Source organism: Stegostoma tigrinum, chromosome 5 (assembly GCF_030684315.1).
Source record: "Stegostoma tigrinum isolate sSteTig4 chromosome 5, sSteTig4.hap1, whole genome shotgun sequence".
NCBI lineage: Eukaryota > Metazoa > Chordata > Chondrichthyes > Orectolobiformes > Stegostomatidae > Stegostoma > Stegostoma tigrinum.
Window position 1 is genome coordinate 9,473,327 of NC_081358.1, and position 14,552 is coordinate 9,487,878.

General features: G+C 39.8%; 1 protein-coding gene across 3 annotated transcripts in view; it reads right to left on the reverse strand.

Annotated features, from left to right (window-relative positions):
- Positions 1-738: 738 nt before the first annotated feature.
- sugct (succinyl-CoA:glutarate-CoA transferase) overlaps positions 739-14,552 on the reverse strand; it is a 395,299-nt gene continuing 381,485 nt past the window's right edge. The window contains exon 14 of one of the 3 annotated variants that reach the window (XM_048529015.2): positions 739-1,596. In XM_048529015.2, the coding sequence (XP_048384972.1) occupies positions 1,433-1,596 (164 nt within the window). In that variant the 3' untranslated portion in view covers positions 739-1,432. The remainder of the gene's footprint in view (positions 1,597-14,552) is intronic. The other 2 variants (XM_048529016.2, XR_007247336.2) reach the window with 2 other exon arrangements.

Sequence of the window (14,552 nt, forward strand, 5' to 3'; positions counted from 1 at the left end):
TAGAAACAATAAACTTCCTTAATGCCTTGATTTTAAAACAATTTAAAAGGTATTTGGCTCGATAGCCAAAAAGTGGAATGTATAATATGTTCTTTCATATCAGAACTAGACAGTCTTAACTTTGTTATGTCAATTTTACGTCAGGAAAAGATATTTCAGTAATTTTTTCATGGCAGCATTCATGATGAACATGCCACTTCAGACAAGCATCCACTATTCAAAAAATCAATGTAGCCAAACAGAGATAATGAGAGCTGCTTCAAGGAGAATGAGAAACAACTGAAAAAAAAAGCCCAGGGACAAATGTAGTTTTAAAACATTGCATTCAGCATTTTGTGCTGTCTCATATGATGTATTATTATTGCTCTTGACTGGGGACAAAGTTAGTGCTGAAATATTATGGATTATAGAATGGGTCTCCTGCATGCAGTTTTATAGAGAGCATATAGAACCTTTGACACCTCCTATCATTAAACTGATTCTAGGATTTATATGGTTGTCTTTGTAATCTAGTGTTTAATATTTGGATTATTTCCAAGCCAAGTCTACTTTTGTTTTGAAGGACAACACATTTCCTCAACCCAATGCCTATCTATTTAAAGTTTCTTGAATAGCCAGCGTCAGAGATGACTATGATTCTATACTTGACTTTCAATGCTGGATATGGAGTTCAAGATGCATTCCTTCAAGGTTCTACATCAGATTCCAAAATATTTGTATTAAAAAAAACAAATGAAATAGATAGAAATGTTTATTCTGACAATATCTGTTAGGTTTTCCAAATTTAATATGTAAACAACTTACATAGCGTAGTGCTGATAATTGATGCTTGGAAGAAATGCAAGGTACAATGACAATTTTATCAGTAAACTGCAACACTGTGCAACAGTACAAAGATCAAACTCATAAAATTGCTCAAACATTTTTAATTTGCATCATAATAATGAACAAGTTTGCCATTAAAAAATTAATATTGCTGAAGTGTATGGGCTTGTGCAATTTTAAAAGCAGTTTCTGGCAGCAGGGCGCTAGCAGTTCCACACAGGCCTTGATTTTATTTTCAGCTTCAAATCAGACAACGTGCTGACTGTCAAAGTCAATGTTCCATTCAGTAAAAGTGGATGAATTTCCACAAAAGTCAAACAGTACTCAATAGTTAAAAGACTACTTTATTTAAGATTGCTGATAAACCATTTTGAATTCGATTGAAACAAGATTTGTGAATGAAATATTTTGCTTAATAATGATTAGATCCATTATTATTTTCATTAACCATTCTGCATTTTATTATATAAATCTAACACTGCTGATTAGCCTTGCAACAGCTTGGAGTTAATTTACTTTGATTCTTTTGTGCTTGTACAATTGTAAATGATCCCCCCTGAACAGTGAAGTTGGAAAGGTCAACAAATTGTCAAAGAGAGATTAGCCTTCAATGTAGTTCATGCTGGTCGACTATTCCTGCTGTGATCAATTCATCGATATAGTCCTCACTATAACCCAGCATAGTCTTTAGTACTTCAACAGTGTGCTGTCCAATCAGAGGTGGTGGCTTTGGATCTGATACCTTGAAGTCACTGAACCTGACAGCAGGACCTGTAAATAATCAAGAGAGTTTGATATTATATATAAGAATCGCAACTTACTCTGGTTCCATGTCAACTTTTGAATGAGAACATGAAACTTCAACATCCTTTTAAAAGTGAATTTATATTTACTCAAAGGATGCTGTATTTTTAAACCACTCTATTGTTCTTCATAGCTGTTGTTAATCTGCTTTCCCCCTTGATTCTTCAGCTAGCATTGGCCATAAGCAGAAGAGGGAAGTGCCGATTAGTATATAACAGTAACGCGAAAATAATAATGAGATTACTCCCAGAACCAGTTCTCCCATGGAGCACAGATGTATTTTCCTACTGTTCATTCTTTGAGGATACTGCTCCTTGCTAGAAATATCGAATCAAGGAATCAAACAGGTGTACTGAACACAAGTCCTTCCACAAATCATTTTCAAATAACAGCAAAGAACTATCATTTGTACTAAGTGTGCACATGCCAGATCCTTGCTTCCAGGGGGGCAGATTTTGAGAATAGGTTGCATAATTTCAGTTTATAATCCCTTTAATTCAGGTCATTGAAAGGTGATTTAACTGAAGTGTTTAAAATAATAATTCAATTGTAAAACACAGTGAAGCTATTTCCTCTAAGAGGAGGACCTATAACAAAGAGACATAATCTTATTATTAGACCTAGACTATTTAATGGTGAATTTGGAAATACCTTTTTTAGCCCCAAAAGGCTAAGGATGCAGTGGTTCACAATTGACTTGATAATGAATATACTTGTATCCTCTGTTATACTGATTGTTGTAGTTTCTGACACTGGGGGTCAGGATTTTATGTTGCACTGCTGTCTCCCAATCCTTTATCACAAATGTCAGGGACAAATTTGCTACACTTGGCAAGGCTTAGTGTTGGTTCAGCAGAAGACTTCTGCTCCTATGTAGGGAACCAGTTCCTGGTCCCAAAACAGCCACCACAGATGGTGGTCACTACTGAGATGACATTTTGTCTCCAGCTGCGATCATTGTTGGAGCTGAATGGGGAAGCAAGTTGCAGAGAAGTGAACTTTGGCAGAGCCAGACCATGAGGTTGGACAGCCAGGCCAGAGGCAGAAGGGGAAATCCATGGTAGAAGAGGTTGATGGCAAGGGTGAGGAACTCTATTAGGCCCTGGGTGTCCATAAAGGAGGAAACCTTCTTGTTAACCAGTGGAAGTTGCTGGGCCACCCACTAATTGGCCATATAAGAGATTCAGCCTTCCCAGCCACATTTCAAATTACACAAGGGACGGAGAAGGATAGCTTCTTGCCAATTGGAACAACAGCCTTTATATACATTGCTGGGAATAGGAGATGACAGACAAAGATAAAGAGAAAGATTGCAGAGAGAAGAAATCACAGTGGTGTTTGTGCGGGATGTTGGCCGATCACAGCTCTCAAATCTACATGGTTGCATAAATGAGGAGGTAGGAAATGTCAGAAGTGAACTAAATGAATTACAGGCACTACTGTGCATGTTAAAGGAGAATGCCTTGGTGACAGGCCAGGTATGTGGGAACCGTATGGCGAAGATGTCAAAGGTATTACCAGTGAACATGGCCTGAGAACAGCTAGGAAAGGTGATGATACTGACTCCAGAGGCCTGTTAACGCTGGGAAGAGCTGACAATAATGGTTTCCACTTTCCAAGCACAGATTTGAGGCATTTAAATAATTGCATCTTTGCAGGTACAAAATATTAGAAAGATACACTTTCTGGATTATAAAGCACTAAGAATATTTACAACTATCGTTATTGACAGAAAAAAGAGCGGAAGTTGTATTACTTCTTCATTCCTTCATTCAACTCTAAAAGTGGTTACATTTATGGAACAAACTAGACCCATGCTAATTCAGTGAAACTATTTGAAGTCTGTAACAAAGTGAAAGGATCTCTATTAAGATGCAAGTTATTCAATCTTTACTGTGGACCCAATCATGCAGAAAGAGCAGAATTTTCAGACCTCACTAAAAATGAGACTGACGATTGTGGTGTTTACATAGACACAAATAGGAAGACGTGGAGTTTGAAATAGTCCGTAAACCAATTAGTAAACACAGTACAGGAATTGTGATGGGAAACAAGCAAAAGCAGAGCTTAGTTTAATTAAAATTCCAGTTAATTCACTATCAGTCAATTCTCCTGCATGACTGAGTTTCAACACTGAAGCATGGTTTTTTTTCAGTGAGCAGACTATTGTGTGGAGCGTAATATTGTAATTAAATGGACACTACCCTCCTGAAATAGTGTGTGACAAACTTATTTGTTGTTTGAGAAGAGGCTGAGTGGTACTTCACTGCAAATGGCATCATAGACAAGTGATATTACAATGTAATTTGGTATATTGTGAACAAATGGACAAACATTTGTCAAACGTTTTTTTGACAACGGTGTCCTTTAAAGAAAAATGGTTTCAACTAAACATCTTCACTTTCTTTAAGCTGCTGTTCTGCCACGTTTGAGTGTTTAATTGCAGAATTAGTAACATGCTGACCTTACTAACAGAAAGATAAAAAATAATCATCATCTTTAATTAAAAACAGTAAACTTTTCAAAGCACTAAAAGAATTTATAAACAAGTGTAAAATGCTCTGGAATTACTGCTTGGTTAAACAATCTACCAGGACAGACAGTTCTAGCTGTCCACTTCTAGCCAACAGTTGCCAAACCCCCTGTGCTGTATCCACATAAACAGAGACAGTATGGATGCTGCCACATCTGTCTTCAGATTACTCCTGAACGGATCCTGACACTAATGAGATGAGCCATTTGAAGCAAAGCTAAAGTATCAAACCACAAAGATATTTTTTGTAAACTTGATATTTTTCACACAGTTTCTTAGAAGTTTGCTATTGCTGTAACAATGGGAACATTGTCCCCACAAACCAAGCACAACTCTGAGCTGGACATAAATTGCAATTCCTTTGCTGTCACTTGCTCAACATCACTATCAAACACGATTGTAGGACCACCATCAGTAAAGCTATGGAGGTTCAATGTATCGCTTCACGATGGCTTCGGCCGTGACTCAGTGGTAGCACACTCATTTGTGAATCAGAGGGTTGTGGGTTTAAATCTCACTGCAGAGACTCTCATGCATAATTCAAGCTGACACTTCAATGTAGTATTGACGGAATATTTCACTCCCAGAGATGCTGTATTTCTGATTCAATTTTAAAAACCATCACTAGAGAAGTAAAATTAGACAAACTAATGGGGTTAAATCCCCTGGTCCTGATGGCCCGCAACCTAGAATTCTAAAACAGATAGCTCCAGAGATAATAGATGAACTGTTCAATAATTTTCCAAAGATTCTTGGATTCTGAAGTAGTACCAGCGGATGGAAAACTGCCAAAGTGGCATTCCTATTTTGCCTGCATTGCAACAGTGACTAAACTTTAAAAAGTACATATCTCATTGGTTGTAAAGTGTTTCCAGGCATTTTCAACCTGTGAAAGGCACTATATTTGCAAGGTTTCTCTTCTTCTGGGGAGCTACAGATAAATGCAACAACCTAAGAAAAACATGCTCTAGGTAAAAAAAATGCCGAAATAGGCTGAGATCCAGGTTTTATCCTCAAGTACTGAATTGAAAAATATCACAGAATCACAGAATGCCTGTGGCCATGAGGCCCATCAAGTCCACACTGCCCCTCTGAAGAGCATCCCAACATGACTCATTCCCCCACCCCTGCATTTCACATGTCTAACCCACCTAAACTAAACATCCCTAGACACTATGGAGCAATTTAGCACAGCCAATCCACCTACCCTGCACAACTTCGGACTGTGGGAGGAAATCAGAGCACTGGAGGAAAACCATGCAGACACTGGGAGAATGTGCAAACTCCACACTGACAGTCACCTGAGGGTGGAATTGAACTGGGGTCCCTAGTGCTGTGAGGCAGCAGTGCTCACCACTGAGCCACAGTGCCACCCCATTATATTGGGAAAGCAACTTTTGAACTTATTATTTCTAATTACTGCCCTCAAAACTATTACGGAGCAGATAACGTCCAGGAGATTATCAACACCAGAATGTTTTGATTTGAAACTAACAAGTATTTCATGCATGCATGGCACAAAGGAAGGTCTTTCAGCCCATCAGATCCATGCTGGCTCTCAGTCCTGTTCCAGTGGATGTTGGAGCTACAGATTGGAAGGTGGCAAATGAAATCCCACAACTTCAAACGGGAGGGAGAGCAAACACGAAAAATTACAGGCCGGTTAGCCAGCCTAATATCAGTATTGTGTAAATGCTAGAGTCTAAAATAACAGAAGTATTAACAAAACATTTGGAAAGCCATAACAGGATTTGAAAAAGCCAGCATGAGTTTATGAAAGGCAAATCATCCTTAACAGATCTACTGGAATTTTTGTTTAGACAATGTAACTAATATAATAGATAAGGGAGAACAGTGGATGTGGTGCACTTGGATTTTCAGAAGGCAAAGTTCAAGTACATGGGATAATGGTAAACTATTGATGCAAATTGAGGGTTAATTGGCAGACAGGGATCACAGCAAAGGAATAAATGGGTCTTTTTCTGAGTGCCGGGCAGTATTTAGTGGGGTACCATTGAGATCAGTACTTAGGCCCAGCTATTCATGAAATATAAATGACCTGGATGAGGGAACCAAATGCAAAATTTCCAAGCTCGCTGACAACGAAAATCTGAACAAGACTGCAAGTTGTGAGCAGGATGCAATGAGGCTTCCAGGTGATTTAGACAGGTTGAGTAAGTGGACAAACACAGGGGAGATGCAGTATGTCACAGCGAAATGTAAAGTTATACACCTCGGTGTGAAAAACAGAAAGGGAGGGTATTATTTAAATAATGATATATTGAGAACATGAATGCACGAAGTGATCTGGATGCTCTTATTTGCCAGTGAATGAAAGTAAGTAGGCAGGTGCTGCAAGCAATTGGGAAAGCATATGGCTTTCATTGCAAGAGGATTTGAGTTCAAGTAGGGATGCCTTACTGCACTTACCAAAGGCTTCGGTGAGACCACAATGAGAATACTGTGAGCAGTTTTGGTCTCCCTTTCTAAGACAGGATGTATTTGTCATTGAGGGAGTGCAGTGGAGGTTCAGTGGGTTGATACCAAGAGTGGTAGCACTGTTGTACGAGCAAAGGTTGGTTTGACTACGTCTATATTCATTAGATTTTAAAGGGTGAGGGTATCTGACTGAAACATGTAAAATTCTAATGAGGCTGAACAGGGTGGATGCAATCGGTTGGGGATTCTAGGATAGAGACAAGGAAAACATTCTTCACTCAAAAGGTATGTAACCGGTGGAATTCTCTACCATAGAAGGATGCGGAGGCCAAATCACTCAAGAAACAGATAGAAAATTGTTCTGTTGTTTTCTGAAGGTGGCAATGCAGGTGAATAGGGTGGTCAAGAAGGCATACGGCATGCTTTCCTTCATCAAATGGGATATTGAGCACAAGAGTTGGCAGGTCATGTTGCAGTTGTATAAGACTTTGGTTCGGCCACATCTGGAGTACTGTGTACAGTTCTGGTCGCCACATTACCAAAAGGATGTGGATGCTTTGGAGAGGGTGCAGAAGAGGTTCACCAGGATTTTGCCTGATATGGAGGGCGCTAGCTATGAAGAAAGGTTGAGTAGATTAGGATTATTTTTACTAGAATGATGGAGATTGAAGGGGGGCCTGATTGAGGCCTACAAAATCATGAGGGGTATAGACAAGGTGGACAGCAAGAAGTTTTTTCCCAGAGTGGGGGACTCAATTACTAGGGGTCATGAGTTCAAAGTGAGAGGAGGAAAGTTTAAGGGAGATATGCGTGGAAAGTTCTTTACACAGAGGGTGGTGGGCGCCTGGAATGTGTTGCCAGCGGAGGTGGTAGACGCAGACACGAGAGTGTCTTTTAAGATATATCTGGACAGGTACATGGATGGGCAGGGAGCAAATGGACACAGACCGTTAGAAAATAGATGACAGGTTAGACAGAGGATCTCGATCGGTGCAGGCTTGGAGGGCCGAAGGGCCTGTTCATGTGCTGTAATTTTCTTTGTTCTTTGTTCTATAAATGTTAAAGATTTTAAAGGCATTAAGGGGTATGGAGGGAAACCAGGATTTTGGCATTGAAATAAATGACCAGCTAAATGATACTGAATGGCGGAACAGGATTGAAGAGCCACATGGTGTACTCTTGCTCCCAATTTCTATGGTTGCACTTGCTTCTTTTATATAAAACGTGCCCAATGCTAAGAAACATTACAATTGATCAGCCCAGACTGAAACTGAGTGTGTATTCAGGCCACTACTAAATTCACGAGGCCTTTTCATCAGGCACTTCACATATTAAAGTTAACAGTTTCACACACATTTAAATACTTCCAATGAACAGAGGCAGCATTGGGCCTGTTCTGTTCAGGATTCTTCCACGGCTGCTGCAAGCCGATTTAAAAGATAATCAGAGGTTTGGATAGGGTGGATAGGGAGAGCCTTTTTCCTAGGATGGTGACGGCGGGCACGAGGGGTCATAGCTTTAAATTGAGGGGTGAAAGATATAGGACAGATGTCAGAGGTAGTTTCTTTACTCAGAGAGTAGTAAGGGAATGGAACGCTTTGCCTGCAACGGTAGTAGATTCGCCAACTTTAAGTACATTTAAGTCGTCATTGGACAAGCATATGGACGTACATGGAATAGCGTAGGTTAGATGGGCTTCAGATTGGTATGACAGGTCGGCACAACATCGAGGGCTGAAGGGCCTGTGCTGTGCTGTAATGTTCTATGTTCTATGTAAAGGCAGGATTGAAATTTGAGGAAGTTTGAGGAAAAACGTTTGCCGAGCAGTGAGGAGAATGCTACACCCTGAATCTAATTCATGCTACAGCCCTCTCTCTTCCCCCTCAACTCTTATGCCACTGCAAACACCCCCCCGCCCCCAGTAGCCCAATGCATGAGATGGCTGTGGAAGCCTGGCAAGGCCAAGTAGTTCACACAAAACTGTTAATGAGGTCTGAAGTTGAATTTCAGATTAGCCTCGGCCTCCTAGCTTTTGGAGTGTATTATAATAGACCAAGATTAATTTTTATCCTATAAATGTTGAATGTTGAAATGGAGTCAATGGGCACAAATTCTTTTCTCCCTCCTTTAACACCAATGAGTTTTGGGAGGTTGCTTGCATCCAAAAGTGAATGACAAAATTCATGGGCCTCCAAATGTCCTTGGAATTAATTGAAAATTGGCAGTGAAATCAGGAAGTGTGGTAATTTTGTTTTCAATCACAAAAGGATGCATGGTAGTTCAGTTGGTGAAAATATTACCCACAGTGGAGCCATTTCATTTGACTCATGGTGATCCCAAGTTCAATCCTTTTAGAGCCCATACCTAAAGGTTCTCCAAATCATGCACAGTCTGACTTGCTAAAGTTGCCAGATCAAGATCCTATCCACCAAGATTTTACAATCACCACATGGACTGTAGAATTCATGAGGAAGAACACCATCACCTTCTCAGGCAGACCAGGGATATAGAATAAATCCTGGTCTTGCCACTGTTACACAAATGCTGAGAAAAAAATTTCTTAAAAGTTGACTGTTCTCAGCAGGTGTCAACTGAGAAGCTTAGCTGTTTTTGAACCTAGGGCTGGAGAAATGGACTTGGTAGTCAACATGGTTTCATCCTCACACCCAATTCCCACATTTCAACCAACTGCAACATTCATACAAGATGCTGTGTGTGAAATTACAGCATAGCGAAGAGTTATAAAATTCTAAAATGTATTACAACTGGCAATATATGGAATTCTTCAATGCATAAAATCAGATAATGCATGGAATTCTACAATGAAATGAATTCTATAAAATTCTTAAAAGTTGGTTTTAAAAATGTCAGACTTATCAAGAAAGATCTGCAAGAATGACAAATGGAGTGAGGCTGAAGTTAGGGGTGAATGAAATGGACATGAAAGCAATTTCAGATTCCTGTTAATCTTCAAGGACATCTACTTCCTGAAACTCTCGTGATATCTAAATTGGAATGCTTTAGCCCAGTTCTCACCAGGCTCACCATTTGAGCAATGAAATAAGGGGTTGCAGGTGACAGTGGAATGAATTTATCGTGATTTATACATATTAAGTCAACAGAAAAGGTGAACATAAGCAAAAACCCATAATTGCACATGTTTTTTCCATAAAGGTGATTGTAGGTTTAAAATCATTTCTTTCTCTCTGCCTTCATCTCACCAAATCATGGGAGGCCCATAGCCAATAGGGTGGGATCCTTCTCATGAGAGTAGTCATTGTAATATCAAGATACAAGGATTCCTCATGGGGAAACATCTAGCTTCGTTTAGTACTTCTCACAAAGTGATAATATTACATCAGAAATGCAATAGAGAGCTTATTATGAGGTGTGAATCACATCACTTACTGCTGTCCTTCATCCATCTGCACCTCATAAATACATAGCATGCTATGTTAATGAGATGATGAAAAGATATGAGTTGATAAGGGACATCAGGCAGGAACATAACGCTTGTGATGCAGTGGTATCTCCCTACCTCTGAGTCAGGTGGTCTGGGTTCAAGCCCCACCTCTTGCAGATGTGTGCAGTAATGTTTCTAAATAGGATGCCCAGGAATTAGAAGGCTTGGGTTCAAATTCCACTCTAGGACATGAGCACAAAGCTCGACAATATCCATTATAATACTAAATGAGAGCTGTACCGGCAGGGAAAAGCTCTTTCAGATGAGGTGTCAACTGAAATCCCATCTGCTTCCGTGGTGGATATCAGAGATCCCAAGGCAGAAACACACCATGATCCATAATATTCTCAGCAACAAAAACAGAAGTTGCTGGAAAAGCTCAGCAGGTCTGGCAGCATCTGTGAAGTTGAACAGGTCTGAGGAAGTGTCACCGGAGCCGAAACATTAACTGATTTTTTCTCACAGATGCTGCCAAACTTGCTGAGTTTTGCGAGCAACTTCTGCTTTTGTTCCTGATTTACAGCATCTGCAGTGCTTTTGGTTTTTAAAGCTGTAACTGTAATGTTTTCACTGCAGTCCTGTTGCATTTGGTTCAATGTTATAGGCAAACACCTCCTCCATGTGATACAGGTATCCCTGACACCTGCTGGTTCTGTTCTGTTCCTTTCTACCATCTAGAACCTTGACCCACAGAAGGGAAGAATCGGTGTATAGCACCTTGGGTGATGTTCTTGTCAGAGCTGACCATTGGGTAAATGGGTAGACATCAGAGCTGGGTGTGAGTCTGAAAATATGGTAAATGAATGAGATTGAGGTCAATGTTAGCTGTGAATCCCAAGTGGTGAACGATGAGGTGTCGGAAGTGTTGCATTGAGCAGCATGTGGGGTTGGCAATGTGTGTTTGTGAGATGACATGTGAAGATGCTATCAGCAATCTAGACTGAAATATGAGATTGAGTCTCCTGAATAAATGGGGTTCAGTAAAGAATATGAATCTTTTGCCTTTGTACTCTGCGCTTAAGATATTGCTCCTGTGGGCTTGAGCCCTGTCTATGGAGTAGTGGTGGATGTTGGTCCTGATCCTGATCCTACTGTTGATACTGGTTCTCTTGCTCCTCTTAAATGGCGAAACAAGTTATGATTTCCAACACCTGAGGAAATCTCTCTAAAACAGCGAAAGTGAGGTATCAGAACATGCCCTGTGAGCGAAAACCTTTCACCTAGTGAGTGGGCAAACATATAGTGGAGGCAGTACAATATGGCTAAATGTGAAGTTACACGCTTTGGTATGGATAAACAGAAGGAAAGAGTGTCATTTAAATGGTGCTATACTGGGAAGCATGATTCTACAAAGAAATCTAGGTGCCCTACCAGTCAGTGAAAGTAGACAGATAGATGCAGCAAGAAATTAAGTAATCAACTGATATATTGGCTTTCATTGTAACAGGATTTAAGTTCAGAAGTAGGGTTGTCTTACTGCAGTTATACATGGCCCTGGTGAGGCAAAGAAACAGCATAGCTGCCAACTGATTAGCCCTGTTAATCTCTCCCCTTGTTCAGATGGACCAGTTTCTAAGCGTGTGTATAGACAGTTAAACCCTGAATTGATGTTTAAAGAAGCAGTGAATAGGCTTTTAATAAATATTAATAGCAGAACCACTTGTCCCACCAGTGCAGATGAGGGTGTGGGTGAGTCCATTCCTGCCACCCCAAGTTCACTCCAGTTAAATCAAAAGCATGGAGAAATTGAAGATTTCCCTGACAATTTTTCTGTATGAACCTTATACTCCCATCCAACATAACAGGTTAAAATTCCCCCGGCATGCCACTTACTCTGCTTTTTTTTGTTGTGCCGATGTAAAACCGATGCAAGCTTTTTTAATCTTGCAAGTTGACATTTTGAAAATTGTCACAGTTTGATACTGTGTGGGAGGAAATGACTTCAGAACTCTGCGGAAAATCATTGCCCAAATCAAGTTCTGAAAGTGTCACCCATCGTCAAGATTTTGTGACTACATTTTGTGGGGGTGGGGGAACCTTCTGGAAATAACATCATGTTGTCTGGGTGCCGATCCTCTTCACAGAAAACATGACTGTTCTAAACCCTTTTTGAAGTTCAAATCTAACAGAGGAATAATTCCTGGTTCTCAGTATCCAAAATCAAATAGAAATAAAAAGGAAAAATAAACAGACATCATTTCTTTAAAATTGTTCATGATCATTTTTAAATGAATACATCAAATGTTTGGCAAAGATTGCATGATACAATTTTGCAGTCAACTTTATACCTGGACTAAATTTCCAAAGACCTTGGTTGTCTTTGAGATGAAATGTTAAACTGAGGCCGAGTTTGCAGTCTTGGGTGGAAACGGAAGGTTTCTGAAGAAGAGGATCCTCTTCAATTTGCTGCTCAAGATTCTTTCCTCAGCCAAAGTTATTGAGAGCAGATTAACTGGTAGATCACTCCATTTGTTTTGAGAGTTCACAGTGCTGCATTTACCTTAAATAATAACACTGACTGCATTTTGGAAGTACAACTCCCCATATTTCCATTTTATCCTGGATTGTCACCAATATCAGACAAATGGTTGCTGTTTGTTATGAATATCTAAGTGTAATACATATTTTGTAAAGAAGGTTAACCTCTGTTAAACTGCATACATAAATTTATAAGATGGCTCCCAAAAGTCCCATGACTGCTTTTTGATGATTTGCTACAACCACAACAAGCAGGCACAATGATGCGCAATCTTAGCATCGATCATAAAAATATACATTTGGAATTGAAAAACCCTTGGAAAATACAATGGTTCTTTCCAAAGATGTGGGAATTCAATGCTTTTGTAGAACAAGAGCTCAGATGGATACTATTGGAAATTCCAGCATCATTTATGTTGCATTGTGAAACAATAACTCAATTTGAATTTAACATTTTAACAACCTGCTTTCATTGTGCTGGAGATTGTGAGCCATAATTTGACGCAAAAATCCAAGAAGAACTCTGACAGACAGCAGAGAGAAAGAGGATTGACAATTGGACACAAGAGGAAGTAAACCAGCTAAAGCCTGGCAGTCCTGAATCAAGGTACGAAAAGCCACAGCCTGCTGTGACATAAAAGAAAGACAAAGGAGACTTCCCAGCATCTCCTCTGCTCAATTCAATGTTGAGGCAAGATCAAACTAACCACTGCAGCAACTGATGCTCTGACTTCAAGTTTTCAACCCCTTCACTTCAGAAAGAGAAATCTTCAAGCACAAAACGTTTGTCATGATTAACAGACTGGTTTTATTTTCAGCTTTATTAGTATCTTTTTATCCATAACTATTTTTCTTTGCATTTGTATTTTAGCTAATTACAGCATCACTTTCAATTAACAACATCCAGAAATAATTGTGTAATCAGCTTGTGTTTATCTTGTTTAGGACTAAAACTGGCTATTTTTAATTCGGAACACTCAAAAACTGTAAAGGAGATTAAACAAATTATTCAAATTTGGAGGTCATGGACCACTCAGAGGACACACCTGATGTAGTCGTGACACATTAAAGCCATTTACAAAGGTGCCACTTAAACTGTATTAAGCATAGTGACTATTTCAGGCAGTTCAAGCAGCTGTCACACCTTATTGAAATGCAACTAATTTAAGTCATCTGCCTGTTATTGAGTTCTTTTATGATTTCCACAACTTATTTCAGTCACCAATCCACCCCCACCCTATGCACTCCAGAACTCTTGCAAAAGCTATGAGTCTTACTTCCAGACTTGTTGAGGTCCTTGTTGCACCATAGCCCATGCCACTTCTTGGCTACTCCACCACCCCTCTAGTTTCTTCTTCATCAAGAAAGCAAACCTTTTCTTTACAAGTGTAGTCACTCCCTATTACCTGACATAAATTCCAGGCCTGTCTTCACAATTAGGATTTGAATTTTGCTCTATAATTCAGTAACAGGGTGGGAAAAGAAGTCTCCAAGAGGTTCTAAGGTTTTAATCAGCAACCCATTTCAAGTATGTGATTTATTTATTGTCACGTGTATCTTGTTACAAAATATAGTGAAAACTGTTGTATGGTGTCACCACTCTTTGGTGCCAGCTTAAACATAAGAAAAATAAACCAAAACATAGAATATAAAGGCAGAAAAAATGAAGAAATAAAGCAAGTGTCTAATTTTACAGTCCTTCTGGTTAAGTGCCCCACCATGGGCCATATGGTCAGGTTCAAGTCCCTTTTACCGCAATGCTGCTACTGCATTGAAATTCCTTGGCGCCATCTCACCGCCATTGACATCTTCACCACTATGATTTCCTTGACGGACCTCGCCAATGCAGATGCCACCAATACTTCTGGGTGCCAAACTGTTCCAGACTTGCGTCTGCCACCACCATGATTCTGCTTCAAGCTCACTTCACCACTGCTGATATCGCCAGGTCTCATGCAGAGTCTAAACTTCCCTTTGCCGCATTTCCATAAATCTGCAGGCACTGCCGGG